The sequence below is a fragment of the Cyprinus carpio genome, chromosome A1 (assembly GCF_018340385.1).
Source record: "Cyprinus carpio isolate SPL01 chromosome A1, ASM1834038v1, whole genome shotgun sequence".
In the NCBI taxonomy this organism is placed as follows: domain Eukaryota; kingdom Metazoa; phylum Chordata; class Actinopteri; order Cypriniformes; family Cyprinidae; genus Cyprinus; species Cyprinus carpio.
The window spans coordinates 9677746-9693883 of record NC_056572.1 but is presented as its reverse complement, the minus strand read 5'-3'; the positions used below and the strand labels follow the sequence as shown (position 1 = coordinate 9693883).

Here is a 16138-nt window from a genome sequence, read left to right as displayed (position 1 = left end):
AGTCACCGGGTCGAGGCAGTGTCCGGGGCTTACAGGCCGGAGGCGGAGTCAAGGGATACTCTAGCCACAGCAACGCTGGAGGATGGCAGTCCCGCGAAGCTCGCACCGTGCTGATAGTGGGCTGAGGGCGAGCAGAGGGGCTGCCAGACAACAGCGGAGGAAGAGGCAGGAGTGGGTGGGAGGGCAGGCATTTGGGAGCATCCGGGCTTTCAGGACTGAACTCAGGAACAGGAGCCCTCTCTGGGATGGACATGGAAACAGGAGACCTCACTGGGTTGGACTTGGGAACCGGAGCCCTCTCTGGGCTGGACGTGGGAACCGGAGTGATAGCAGGCTCCACAGCAGGAGGGAGGAAAGGGGCCAGATCAGCATCCCAGCCAATGACGTCCTCTTCTATAACCTCTCCCTTGCAGTCCAGCAGTCCCAGATTCATTATCAGCTCACCCTCAGCCATGGTGCAGGGGGCAGAGCTCCTCTCCGCGCTCTAACTGTCAGCGGCATTCTCCCTCGGGGCAGGCTCTGTTGCCGGCGCTCGCACCTTGACTGATGTCACTTGCAGCTCCGGCTCCACGGCGATCTGTCGCTCTGTCGCTCCATGTTGTAACGGCTCTTCGACCGTGGCAAACTCGGGCTCTCCGTCAACGGTGGGCTTGGTCATGCGCTCCGTGCAGCGGGGAGATGGTGGGCTGGGCACTGGGTCCGGAGGGATCCGCGTCCACTCCACAAAGACAGCAAAAATCACTTGAGGGCCTTCTTCGAATGACGGCCATGCATAGAATGCACAGAGCGCGTCGTCCGGATAGCTGGAAGTGTTGACTAGGACCATGAACAGTCTGGTGTGGTCCTCAAGCAATCTTGTCAACACAAACCAGTCCAGGGGCGTGACACATGGCTGACAGGAATTATTTGTGTCATATTCAGGTTTTTTAATTCACAGGTTTTAATTTAATTTAATTTAATTTAATTTAATTTAATTTAATTTAATTTAATTTAATTTAATTTAATTTAATTTAATTTAATATCATTCATTTGATTTCATTTGCAAATATTATTTTTATACTATTTAAATTAAATTAAATTAAATTACATTCAAATATTTATAATTAATTAGGTTTTCCTTGAAGAAATCATTGTAATGCGCTGTTTTGGTGCTCAATAAACATGTCTTATAATAAAATGTATATATTAAAAACAGTTGTGCTGTATTATTAGTAGTTAAATTAATAATAATAATATTATTATAATCTCATTATTATTATTATTATTATTATTATTATTATTATTATTATTATTATTATTATTATTATATCATATTTATTATTTAAAAAAATTGTGTGAGTTTTTGTGATTAACATGTTTTTTTTTTTAACTGCTAGCCAAGATAGCAATAACTAATTTAGCAATAATAAATACAGTACATTACCGAAGCAACAACGTATAATTATGAATGATAAAATACAATTATCCTTGTGAAAAGATTATTACATGAAAAATATGACTAAATATGCAAATAAATTTAAGTACCTCTTTGTTTTGTTCAGGTATCAGAGTATTCGGAGGACAATAACCAATGAGAGGACAGACGAACAGGCTGCAGAGATGCCTACAGACGAAACTGACCTGCTGCTTCTCTCCATACCTGGTACTCTCTCACAACAGAAATACACACACCACATACATGCACTGCATTTAGATAAGACTGGTTATTTAGATTCATGTAAATATGGAATAGAGAAAAAAGATCTTTTGATTTAACCCAACATAATTATCACACTAGTTGTCTTCTCTTTCAGAGTACCGTCGGGACGGCGTGGTTGGACCTACTAGCTCTCGCTCACGCTTGTCTCTGCTGCTTCAGTCCCCCAGCGCCAAGTTTCTCACCAGCCCGGATTTCTTTACCGTACTGCATTCCAACCCTGTTAGTCTCCCAACACATTAATTATTCACACATTTATTTTTTTTTATTTTTATTTTTTTTACCACAAGCCAATTTTCAGTCCCTTGAAAGAAATTTGTGGTAAATCATTCCATAAAAACAACTGATTCTCACAAACCCTTTATCTGGTTCTGTCATGAATTTCGTTGAAACGTTTCTTTTAAATGTCACGTGATATATTGTTTTATAAGTCATTGTTATTGACTGTTGAATTTTTAGTTGAATTTGTTGTTAATTTTTGTTGAATTTTTACTTTTTAAAAGGCTACTAGCATTACTTAAAGACTAAGAAACACTCTTGTCTGTTGTTTTTTCTTTCTCAGAGTGCCTACCGCATGTTTACAAGTAACACATGTCTAAAACACATGATCAGTAAAGTGCGACGGGACGCGCACCACTTTGAGCGCTACCAGCACAATCGAGACCTGGTTGCCTTCCTCAACATGTTCGCCAACAAACAGCTGGATCTCCCGCGGGGCTGGGAAATGAAACACGACCACATGGGAAAGGTCTGGAAACATTTTCTCTGCGTTCTGTGTCCACAGTCTGGATATAGTGCTCTTTCTGTCTCATATCAGCCATTTTTCCACACCCTGCTTTTAATTTTACAGTACACTTCTAAATAAAATATGGCCAAAAATAAACAATATATACCATTCAAAAGTTTGGGGACAGTAAGATTTAATAATAATAATAATACGGTAATAATAATTTTTACCATCCATATTTATTATACATAATTATTTATTTATTTTTTAGTTCTTATATGCCAGTCATTCACTGTCCGTCTTTCTCTTCTATGTTTGACTCCTTTTACATTTAGTCCCTTATATTTTACAAATTTATATTTTATATATAAAAAAAAAATATAAAAAAACAATTCTCCGTGAGATATAAACAACAGATATCTATAAAATAACAAACAAACAATATAAATAAAATATTAAATTGTGTAATTTAATTTACTATTCTTATACACTATTATTTAATTTTCTAGCTCCTTAGACATTAATTAATTTCTATCGGGAAGAGCTTTACAAGTATACACTTACAATGGAAGCTTATCTGGAAAGCAGGCAGTACCGCAGATAAATGTTTAAAATATGCTTTAAAAGTACAACCGTAACACTTAATTAAAAAATTCCATGTGCTAGTGTTTTACTGACGCGTTCTTGTAAGTTCTTTAACATGAATGTGAGCATTACGTTTGTGCTTTTAAATCCTTCGACCCACTTGCTTGACATGATTATGTCTTCTCCTTAGCCTTTCTTTGTGGACCATAACTGCAGGGCGACCACCTTCATAGACCCACGACTGCCACTGCAAAGTGCCCGACCCAGCAGCATCCTCGCCCACCGCCAGCACCTCAGCCGCCAGCGCAGCCACAGTGCAGGGGAGGTGAGCACAAGATGCCTGGTTTGAATGAAAGGGATAGTTCACCCAAAAATGAAAATTCTGTCATTAATTACTCACCCTCATGTCGTTCCAAACCTGTAAGACCTTTGTTCATCTTCAGAACACAAATTAAGATATTTTTGATGAAATCCGAGAGCTTTCTGAGCCTGCATAGACAGCAACGTAACTACCATGTTCAAGGCCCAGAAAGGTAGTAAGTTCGTCAGAAATAGGCCATGTGACATCAGTGGTTCAAATGTAATTTTATGAAGCTATGAGAATACTTTTTGTGTGCAAAGAAAACAAAGAACAACTTTATTCAACAATTCTTCACTTCCGTGTCAGTCTCCGCCACCATTAATGAGAGTACCACAACACAGACGGCGTTCTGACGTAGAACCTGCATGTGCTGCGTTTTGTTTTCAAGCAGAGGAATGCACAGGCATGCATCGTGGTACTGTTGTGAATGGCGGTGGAAACTGATGCTTTCATCAATAATCCTGAAATAAATGTATCATGGTTTACACAACCAGTTAATAAGTTACAAATTTGCTACTAATTATGTGAACTTAACCCAAAAACCTGCTGATCTAGATGCCTTAGAGATCCTTCTTTTTTTTTAAGTAGGTGCATCAATCATATCTGAACCATTAACATATATTTTTAATTGAGCTATAACTACAGCTGAAATAACTAAAATCTGGAAAATAGCCATTGTGTTCCCAGTCTATAAGAGTGATGATAAAACAGATCATAACTTATATTTACATTTAAATTTATGCATTTAGCAGATGCTTTTACCCAAAGCAACTTACAGTGCATTCAGGATATAATTTTTTTTTTTTCCTTTTTCCTAACATCTGTTCCCCTGGGAATCAATTTTTTTTTTTTAATTAAATTAAATAAACAATAAATTAATTAATTAAGTAATAAAAATTACAAATGAGTCTCTTTTTAAATGTTTTAATTGATTTTTCTTTAATTATAATATATGTTTTTATGTCTTTCAGGAGACATTAACATGGTCATTAACTAGTGGTGGGAAAAGACAAACAATGAAACAGGAGAAACAAAACAGAAGGGTCCATAAAAATGAAACTAGAACAGAGGATTTATGTGCAACCTAGTGAGTTTAAAAGACTTCTTTCAAAAATATTAATAAATATTAATAAGCGCAAACTTTAGAAAAGTAGTGTAGATCATAACAAACCTTTATTTAACCAAGAATAAAAAAGAGAAGAATAGCATGGGAAAGTATCCAAATATGCTAATGAAAATATGTTTAGTTTTAGTTTTCAGTTTCACATATTTCTTTACATCATAAAATATTCTCACCAGGTTTCTCATTAGGGAATCTGATTTTCTGTCACGTCGTGTGGAGAACATATCGCCTTCTCAGGCCTCTTTAGATGCTGATTAATTTTGTAGCATCTGCCTCCGCTGTGTCCCAGCATGCACTGTCATTTTCACATCAGTCCACCCACAGTCCCCTGTGTGAGTGTGTTTGTCAGTGGGCCATATGTGGATGCATGTAAACATACTGCGTCTAAATATTATTCCACTAATCTTGAAATCCTCTGTTCTCATTACATAAAAATGCAAATTAACCCACTTAATTAAAAAAGTCCCCCTTCTCATAGAAACACCTCGGGGATAAATGCCAGGGAAAGTTTTACAATCCACTTAGCTTTAGCAGAAGAGTTGTCAGATCTTTAGTCAGAGGGCCCTTAATGAAGCTTTCATCTTTAAAGTACACTCGCTAGGGAGCAAATACCCGGTGAATTATACAAAAGCATCTGAAGCCTCCTAATTCGCAGCTTGATACATTTCTTAATATATAGATTACCATCTTTCTTTAAACGCTATTATTTATGTATTTGTATACATGTATTTAAATTACAAAAATAATAAATATTAATATATTTAATAATATTTTATAAAATATTTGTAATATTTTTAACATGTTTTTATATATATATATATATATATATATATATATATATATATATATATATATATATATATATATATATATATATATATATATATCATTAACTATTGATATGCATATATATGTGTGTGTATATGTGCATCTTTTCTTGTGTGACTTAATGTGGATGTGAAGTACGTAGTGGTCACTTGCTGTTCTGTTTCTGTGCTGCAGGTGGGCGATGACCCTCGGCATGCTGGACCCGCTGTACTGCCACGGCCCTCAAACACTTTCACAGCCAGTCGTAACCAGTGTCAAGATTTAGTTCCTGTTGGTGAGTCATTTCAAGCCAAGCTTCATCAGAAAATTTTTAGACAGAATTTGATTTGTTCATCTTTTTAAATCCTTCATAATGCATTGTTTTATAAAAATGCGGTGCCACAAAAGAGTTATAACGTTTGAAGAGTCTTCATTTGACATTTCACCAATTGCTTTATTCCTCTATTTATAGCCTATAATGATAAAATAGTGGCATTTTTGCGGCAGCCGAACATATTTGAGATCCTTCAGGAGAGGCAGCCTGAGCTCATTAGGAATCACTCACTCAGGTGAGACTCACAGAATTCTTACAAAACAAGCCTCAGTCCTGAGCTATTGATTATGAAATGTTGACTTTTCTAATCCACAGGGAGAAGGTGCAGTTTATTCGTAATGAAGGAGTGTCAGGTTTAGCTCGCCTCTCCAGCGATGCAGACTTGGTGATTTTGCTCAGGTACTTTTCCAATGATTTTTCTGAATTTTTACCCTTCAAAAAATGTCTGTTTGATATAACAATTTTTGTAAGGTTTAAGCTCAAAACAAAACTGCCATACATTCTCTAAAATCAAATCTTTAAATTAATAATACAGTGTCTAATAACAAATTTCTGCTGATTTGCAAAAAAGGGCCTAATATTGCCAAAATATGATGTGTAAAAAATCAATAAAAACAAAAACACTTTCCATTGCATATAGTTTCTTCATAACAAAAGAATAAAGATTTTTCAAAGTATATATGTTTCAGCTTTAGTGCATTTACAGTATCAATAAAAAAGCAGTCACATGTTAAATGTTTAAGTTTTAATGACACAAAAAGAAGTATTTTAAAAAATTGTTTAACTTAAAATCTGCAAAGGAGTGGAAAAATATGTTCAAATGCTCCATTTAATGTCAAAAACCTTTAAACAATGAGCAAAAAAAAAGAAAAAAACACCTGTAAATGTCTGTCACTGTTTGGATTTAGTGAAACACCCACAGATGTAGCGGAAAACATCTGGGCCATGTTTGTTTTTTCTTCTGTCCCTGGCCTTAATTCTAACCTTAAAATCAGGATTCGGCATAAAATAATGTCTGCAAAATCATTCATACATGTGAAAATGTGCTGAGAATTGAACAAATAGTTGAAATCTTGCTCAGAGGAAGATAGGAATCATGTCTTTGTGGCAGTTTTTCTTCTGATTGAGGGATAAAACTAGATGTCTTCACCTTCAGAAGGCAAAAATGCTACAAAATACACATATTTCATGAGCAAGTGTGGCGTGGTCTAGCAAAACAGGCACTATTTTTGGAATCAGCACTCCAAAATTAGTAAAAAAACAAAATAACAAGTATCGTATTTCATTCAGCAAATATAATGCACGTGATGTAATTATTATCCTTTGGCTTCTCAGGTAAATGTATCTTTTTTTTTTCTTTTCAGGATACATGTGTTTGCCTCCAAACACTAATAATCTTTGCCTCTTTTTCTTGCTGTAGCTTGTTTGAAGAGGAAGTGATGTCGTATGTGCCACCTCATGCCTTACTGCACCCCAGCTACTGTCAGTCACCACGAGGGTCTCCGGTCTCCTCCCCTCAGAGCTCTCCTGGTCCGTTCCTCTCAGTCACATTGAAAAAAATTCAAGAAACATTTATGAATAGTATTGCAAAATTATTTCATATCTTACATTACATAATGGCAAATATAAGAAAGTCTCTGATTCTCTGGTTCTGCTTATCTTTCCACAGCATTGCTTTAGTTTTGTTGTAGAGCTTGACATGCAGTCGACTAGATTTCCTGGGTATTTTTTGAGTTAGCTGCCAAAGCATCAAATCCGCTGAGTGGGATTTGATGTGCGGTGGAGTCCAGGGTTTTTGGCTAATCTCTGCACGCTGGTTTTTAACTGTTACACTGACACTCAGATTTTCAAAAGTCTGTTTGGAGAGTGGCGGGTATCACATTGCCAGAGGGAATCATGGTCTAACTCACCATGATCTGACTTTAGTCACCGCTGACACTCAGGGATTACACTGTTCGCTGGTTATAGTGGGTTCTGTGGATTCTACACTCCTTTTTTGCTTGAATAGAAACCATTCTGATACACTTTAACTGGACTTTATACTGAGGAATAGCATAATTTATAATATAATTAAATAGCCCATTTAAACAACAACAATACTACTACTACTAATAATAATAATAATAACAGTAATAATAATAATAAATTCTTCTTATTATTATTATTATTGTTGTTTCCATATAGTCTACATTTTTAAAGCTTTATTTATTTTTGTTTGTTTTATTTATCCCTGCAAAAAAAAAAATATATATATATATATATATATATTGCTCAGAGTTTGTTCTTTTATATCTCAAGTGAAATAACAAATCTCAGTTATGTTAAAAAAAAATTCTTAAAATTAAATAGTCTAGAAGAACAGTGTAATTTTGAATCATATCCCATATAATAATAATTATAATAATAATTTGTATTTATTATTATAATTATTATTATTATTAGTTCCTTCCTTCCGGTGGACATTTTCATTGCTTAGAGGTTACTCTTTTATACAGTATCTCTGGAGATATAATGGAAATTTCAGTTTATTTTTTATGTTTAATTGAAATAGTCTGAGTCTAAGAGAAATGATTGATATATAAAAGAGATCTCATTTGTCATCAGATTTGACAAGTAAAGCCTAAATTGTTCTGCATTATCTATAAATTTTCTACACATTTATCTATGTTTGATTACAAGATGCTGATTTTGGCTTTTGGCAGAGACACTTTTTTAGCTGTACTGTATTGTAACTATGATCTCATCCTTTCAGGTACACAGCGAGCCAACGCACGGGCACCTGCGCCGTACAAACGGGACTTTGAAGCCAAACTTCGGAATTTCTATCGCAAACTGGAGACTAAAGGCTACGGACAGGGTCCAGGCAAAGTGAAGTTAGTATCTGTACAGGTACCCTGAGGTCTTTTTTATGACACATGGTCAAACTCATGCTGACTTGTTGTGCTTGTTTTAGGTTGATAATCCGCAGAGATCATCTACTGGAGGATGCATTCAATCAGATCATGTGCTACTCTCGTAAAGATCTACAGAGAAGTAAAATCTATGTCAGCTTTGTTGGAGAAGAAGGGTCAGTGTTTCCACAATGTTAAAACATAACCAGACTTTGCACTATATAACAGTTATAAAAATAAATAAAGATAAATTGTCAAAAATAAATTAAACATATTGTGTAATTATCTTCATTTAAAATGATTATAAAATTTTTTTTTATGTATTTTTACTGAATTTATTTATTTTTCTTTGATTCTAAACATATTCAATTTTACTCCCGTTCAGACTGGACTACAGTGGCCCCTCAAGAGAGTTTTTCTTTCTGGTGTCACGGGAGCTTTTTAACCCATACTATGGTCTGTTTGAGTATTCAGCAAATGACACTTACACCGTCCAGATCAGCCCCATGTCTGCCTTCGTTGACAACCATCATGAGTGGTGAGTGCACATTTTCTTTTATGTCTGTGCTTACAGTTTTATGCTTCATGTGAAGCTTGATTTGATTTGATCAATGCACATCCGATAGTTTGAAGGTAAGGTTTAAAATGTGCTTGGCTCGATCTGTGCCTACAAAATCTTTGAATAGACCAAACTAGTGGAAATGTATCCCATGTTTTTTTCAACATGTCCTGTTGTCAGGTTTCGGTTTAGTGGCCGTATTCTGGGACTCGCTCTTATCCATCAATACCTACTGGATGCCTTCTTCACACGACCTTTCTACAAAGGTCTACTTCGAATGTAAGTTAAGCATTTCTGTCCCTTTTTTGTAATTTTTTTAGAAATAGACAGTTATTAAAATTCAAAACAATATTTTTATAATTTGAGCTAAAATTAAAAAAAGTTAAATAGAGTTATATAATAAAGTTTAAAGTGTATATATATATCCATCTAGCGAACTGATATCCCTCCTTCCCCCGATGTCATTGTCCATTGCGATGTTTCACTGTACACATTGTCTGATGCCAATTTGGTAGACATTTGGTAGCCCAACCCTATTTAGAATCAAGTGTTCTGTTCAGGTGTCAAGATTTTGTGCCGTAAAACTATTTTTAAAGTATATATTGTATATTTTTTAACAATTAAAAATAATAAATAAAACATGAATAATAATATAGTAAATAATAATAATAATAATATATTATATGTTATTATCCACCTTTTTTCCTGAGTAACTGATGAGCGCCGCCATGATGGATTCTAACTTCTGTTTGGGTGCTCTTGTGTTCCATAGAAATCCATGTTAAAACAGGGTAAAAAGATTGACTGAATTAATTCAACTGAAACTATTTTAGTATAATTAAATATAAAAATGTGCACAGGGTTAAGCTGTGCTGTTGTTGGCTGCCACAGTAACAGCAATAAGCTTAAGTAATTCCTGTATAGTACTTGTTTTGTGTGCCAGCAAATCTCTCCGTGTCCGGCACTATATGCATGAATGATGACAAAAGAAAACGTGCATGGCTTGCAGCACTTAAGATAAAATACTGTGTGAAATAATAAAGAAAATGTTAAAAGAATAAATCTCTAACTATATTAATATTAAGAATATTTAAAAAAGTAAAAAATCACCATAAATTTAATGGTAAAAGACTGTAAAAATGCTACAGTACAAACCTGTTAAATGGTTAATGGTAAATTCCCCTACTACTGTATTGGACATTACATGTAATTTTACGGTAGTGTACCGTTTCTGGAAGTGAAAAAGAATAACCATAAATTTACATTTCAAGAATTCCCTGAATTAAATTTCAATTTTTTTTTTAAATAACTGTTTCTTCTTAGTTTTTTCTTATCAGTTTTATACATTAGGGTTGTATGTTATACCTAATGTTGTTAAAGGAATGTTTATTGCATTATTTCAGCTTCATATGTGTTACCATGATGGTGTTTAGTGTTTGTGTGAATGACACTGTGCAACTTCTATATATGTTATTATTTAAAAGCTGCTTGTGATGGGCTTTGGTTCATCATGTGACTTTCTCATCACCACCTGCATTTGGTGGTTATCAGTGTATCACAAAGGTACAACACAAATTTCAGTACTTCAATAGGTTGATATATTAACATTATATCAGTTAATGAAATAATGGTATTTAACTGTAAATCTAAGTTAAAACCTACCATATTTTTTACGGTAAAATTGCGGCAACCACAGCTGTAAAAGAGTTTTTTTTATTGTAAATTTTACAGATTTTTATTTTTATTTTTAGATTGTATTTAACCAATACTAACGTGAACTTGACATGTGTGGGTGATTAGAATAGACTTTACACTTTCTGTGTGATAACCTAGTTTATCACCATTATTTCATGTTTGTATGTGTGTAACTTGTGTGTGTAGTCCGTGTGATCTGAGTGATCTGGAGTATCTTGATGAGGAGTTTCATCAGAGTCTTCAGTGGATGAAGGACAACGACATAGAGGACATGCTGGACCTGACCTTCACGGTCAATGAGGAGGTGTTTGGACAGGTCAGTGTGTGTACACAAACAGTGTGTAAGCTTGCACAGCCTCTCGCCAGTGTCTCACAGAAGCGTGTGTATGTTAGATCACAGAGCGCGAGCTGAAACCTGGTGGGGCAAATATCCCAGTTTCAGAGAAGAATAAGAAAGAGTACATCGAGCGCATGGTGAAGTGGCGTATAGAGCGGGGTGTCGTCCAACAGACGGAGAGTCTTGTGCGAGGCTTTTATGAGGTACTGAAATCAAATCAACACTCCAGAAGCTTTTAGTCATTTTAGAATTTCTTTTTGATAGATTTGGATCAAAGGACAATTTTGGTTTCAAATGTTTTTTTTGTTTTGTTTTTTGTTTTTTGCTTTAATACAACAAGAAGTCTTGTCATTTAAAAGCTTGGAATCAGTAAGATTTTTTAATTTTTTTTAAAGTAAATTATTATATTTATTCAGCAAGGATGCATTAAATTCATCAAAAGTGACCGTAAAGACATTCATAATGTTGCAGAACTTGTCTTTTTCACAGTGGGTATAGAAAAGAATCAGAATATTAAAAAAAACTGAATCACTCGGAAAGAGGATCACCCTCTTGTGTCAGTGTTTTGTTGAACCAAATTTAGCTTTAATTACAGCCTTTAGTCTGTTGGGATATTGATGTTTTTACCATATTTTTACCAAATAACTGCAGCTTTGGTAAGTGTAAAAGACTTCCTTCAAAAACATGAAAAAATTGTACTGATCTCAAACTTTAGTTCCTGTATATCCATATGTGACACGTGTCACTCTTTCTTTTCATTCATATGAACTCATTTCACTATTTCTTTAACAAAACTGTCAATATGTTAAGAGTTACATGTATTAAATATCGTTAGTTATTATAACTGAATAATATAATTAAATAAAATTTCATTTAAAATGCTTAAAATATAAATTATTATTATTAAGTAGTGCTACAACAACATAAAATCTGGAAAGCATTTACAAAATATTTCTTAGGTTATAGTCATAACCACATAATAAATGTTGTTAATCAAATTATGTTAGCTTTTCATCAAAATTTCTTCAGTAACCTTGGTCATTATGCAATTATAATACCTGCTTCATGAAAATAAACTTAAAGGAACAGGAACAAAAATGTAAAAAATAAAAAAAATAAAATCCACTCTCATGGCCTTTTTTTTCTGTGTGTGTGTGTGTGTGGAAATGTTTCTCTCTTCTAAATTTCAGCAGTGCTTCTGTTACTCTTTCATGTTATCTTTAATTAGCATCACTGACAAAAGATCAAGTCAGCCAATGAGGAATGCAATGCATTTTTAAAATCCTAAATTATTTAGTGTAACCTTGAATGAAATGAGAAAGAGGATGAATTAATTAATACAACACGGAAGGTTTAATGTATTTTTGATGAGTTTCATTTCTGAATTGTCTTAAGGTACAACTATGCATGATCCATTTACTATAGTCTTACCCAACAGGAATACAGGTTACCAATTATCTAATAAAACCAAGTATTTTACATCATATTTCATAGTCCTGGCACTCAGCTGGAAGCTGATGTTTTATGGCTGTGAATTGACTGCAGGTTGTAGATGCGCGGCTGGTGTCTGTGTTTGATGCACGGGAGCTAGAGCTGGTGATCGCTGGAACAGCGGAGATTGATCTGGCAGACTGGAGAAACAACACAGAGTACAGAGGAGGTAACAACAGACTGACAGCTTCACTGCAGCAATAATAATGGAATAAATGATTACCGTATTTATGATATTACCATCATGGTGTCCAAAACTGTGGTAAAACCTTGGTATCATGATGTGAAGTAAATGATTTATGGCTGAAATATTGTCCAGCAGATAGACTGTGGGCTTTTAAAGCGTCTGCTAGCCGTACAGGTCACATTTGGAGTTTATTGGAACAAGTTTATTGGTTTTCCCTCCAGGTTACCATGACAACCACATCGTGATTCGCTGGTTCTGGGCAGCAGTGGAGCGATTCAACAATGAGCAGAGACTCAGATTGCTCCAAGTGAGTGATGAAAGAGAAACACAAGCTCTTTTTATAAGCTAGAGTATAGTCTGTACACTTGACCTGTGGCTGAAATGTCTCTGTCGCCTCAGTTTGTGACGGGGACGTCCAGTATCCCATACGAGGGCTTCGCCTCCCTAAGGGGCAGCAATGGGCCACGACGCTTCTGTGTAGAGAAATGGGGAAAAATTACGTCTTTGCCCAGGTAATCTGCCTCTAAATCCAAGATCATTTTTATAAAAGTTTTGAATACATGTCAGAGCCCTTTATGATCTCATGAAATCATAACTAGTCTATGTCTGCCAGAATTCATTTATATTCATCATCATGTAATGCATTTCATTATGCATCATGCCTCTACTGTCATTTTTAAACAATCAAAAAGCCTGATGTGTCCAGTGTTTTATAAAAACTGCACACATTTGTCTATGAAGTCTCATTGATGAAACTGATTTCTGATGTAAATCACTTGTTAAATCCATCTTACATAAATAATTCAATGTGAAAGTTTGTGTTAAAATTGTGCAAACAATCTTAAAAAAGAAAAATCACAGTTCCTGTTTAATGAATGAAGTCCAATAATGCACATTTGTCCCAAATAAACCTTTTTTTCCCCCACGGATCTCATTGCTTTTATGATCCACAAGATGGCGCAACCTGGCAATTCATAAAACAGTCACTCAAAAATTATATGGCGGGAAATTTATGTGATCAGAAAATAAAGTTCATACTTTACTTGTGTTTATTTGTCGTTGTAGAGCTCACACATGTTTCAATCGCCTGGACCTCCCCCCGTACCCCTCGTTCCACATGCTGTATGAGAAGATGCTGACAGCAGTGGAGGAGACCAGCACTTTCGGTTTGGAGTGAATGTTGACCTCTGCACTTAGAGCTGAGCATATATACTTCATTTCCACCACCTGTAACCATCTTAACAGACACCAGAAGCACTTAGACGTATATTTTGTACACCGGATCACTTAAATATACTTTCTTTGGAAAGAATCAAATCAGTCACACACGTGAGCTGAACTGGATTGACAGTGTGGATGTTCTCTGAATGTTTCTCACGCGCAAACATCAATGACGCTGCATTAATCGGCTCTGACTGAATCGAGGAGGATGTGACCAGCCAAATGCAAGGATGAGTTACTAACTGATTCCACTGAAGAACAAAACAAACCCAAAGTACTTTGATATTCTCACACTCTTTTTATCTGTAAAAAATACTTTTCTACATAGCATCAAAATGCAGCGTGAAAGAACAAATATTGTGTTGTGAAAGCTTTTTCAAACATCTCAGATTGCTTCAAACACTATCACACACATCACATGACAGCGCTGCCCTCCATATTGAAATGAAATGTATATGTTCTCTCTTCTTTTCATCATATTTATACATTAGTCCATCTCATGTTTGTTTTGACACCATATGCTATCCAAGTAGCCGTCATGTCAGATTTGTGACACTTTTGAATGAATTTGGTTGTTTATATACTCTCACACGCAATGTTTTTAAAGGGCATGTTACACTGAAGTGCAATCGCAGATGTACTACAACATCATGAATGTGACCACTATGTGCAAATGATAAAAAATGAAAAACAGATGATTTTTGACTTTGTAGTCCAACCTCTGCCTTTCTGTTGTCCTCGGATAACCTAGTTTTATTTCTGATGACATTTTGAAAGAGAATGGTCACATACCTACTAAATAAAGCTATAGAAACACTTAAAGTCAATATGAAATTAAAATGGATCCAATTTGCGTTATTAATATGCCTCATTATGGTATAACATGAAGTAAAATGGCTTTTGTTGCCATTTCATGTTGTCTTCCATATCCTTATATAGCTTTATTGTGATATGAACGCAGCCTTTTTGAATCTTTTTCCCTCCTTACCTTTTCATTTTTCACTCTCTTCTCTTGAGTCCGACAGTATTTTCTTGTATGATGTGAAACTTGAATATCAAACCCACAAAACCATGTCAATACATTCCAGACTTTTCCATTTGCGTTAACTCAACCCAGCCTTTAACAAAACACTGACGTGACCGCGGGATGCTGGATTGTACTCTAGTTCGGAATGTTTTGTAACCTAAATTTTGTGTAAGAAATTAATATTGCTTCCAGTGAAAACTGGTGTAGTTGACACTGCCATGGGGCTTTATGAGGGCCATCAAATTTTGGAATAGCAACAGAAATAAAACACAAGCATATCCTCTTTGTCGATTCGATTATGGCTGGCTAGATCAGTTAATACAAACCAGATAGATCTTGTTTTTTTTTTTTTTTTTTTGTATCAAGGTATTTTCAGTGCCATGCTGATACCGTATTTGTGCTGAATGTACCAAAGGTTTAGGGCTGCCATAGACTTGCGGATTTAAGGGGGATTAATTTTCCATCTTTTAGTCAACTGTTCCTTTAAATGTACGCTGCCTTTCTAAAGACCAGAGGCTTCAGACAGAGATCACACTTAAGTTCTGGCTTTCTGCTGATGTTCATTAGAAAGCTGCTGCTTTTGACTTTCTGTACCACTTCAATTTTGCACCATTCATGTGCTCTGAAACAGGTGACTGTTGATTGGATAAAAGCTTTCAGAGTTCCACATTTGGGTTTTTCTCTTTTTTGTTTCAGCTCAGATGATTGTATAAAGCTGTTTATCTCACGGAAAATGCCTCAGAGTCTTGATTCCATATTCAGATGGGTTATTACTGTTTCTGGTCTTGTTTTGATGAAATGACTGCATATTCAGATTAGCCAAATTTTTGTCAAACCAAGTAGTAATCAAACCATATCAAAATACCATGCCTTTTATTTTTTCCCCCCATGTATTTTATTTTATTTGAAGTTTTTTTTATTTTTATAATTGTTATTAACAAACTGTCTTAACCAATTTACGGTAAATGCAAAATTTTAATTTAAAAGAAAATAAAACTTTTAAAAATAATTCTGTTTTTACAGTGAATCTTGTTAATCACTAGGCTCTTTTTAATTTTCCACTGATCACAGTGACCAATGACATGTTTATGTTTTCT

The 16138-nt window shown here is 35.1% G+C and overlaps 1 protein-coding gene across 1 annotated transcript in view; it reads left to right on the top strand.

Annotated features, from left to right (window-relative positions):
* LOC109090362 (E3 ubiquitin-protein ligase HECW2-like) overlaps positions 1 to 16138 on the top strand; it is a 32742-nt gene extending 16604 nt beyond the window's left edge. The window contains 18 exon segments of the mRNA XM_042741885.1: positions 1542 to 1642; positions 1794 to 1918; positions 2259 to 2444; positions 3199 to 3333; positions 5495 to 5594; positions 5772 to 5868; positions 5949 to 6032; positions 7054 to 7163; positions 8386 to 8506; positions 8587 to 8700; positions 8910 to 9062; positions 9264 to 9362; positions 10965 to 11094; positions 11172 to 11318; positions 12661 to 12775; positions 13015 to 13100; positions 13193 to 13305; positions 13859 to 16138. Coding sequence (XP_042597819.1) covers positions 1542 to 1642; positions 1794 to 1918; positions 2259 to 2444; positions 3199 to 3333; positions 5495 to 5594; positions 5772 to 5868; positions 5949 to 6032; positions 7054 to 7163; positions 8386 to 8506; positions 8587 to 8700; positions 8910 to 9062; positions 9264 to 9362; positions 10965 to 11094; positions 11172 to 11318; positions 12661 to 12775; positions 13015 to 13100; positions 13193 to 13305; positions 13859 to 13970 — 2128 coding nt within the window. The 3' untranslated portion in view covers positions 13971 to 16138.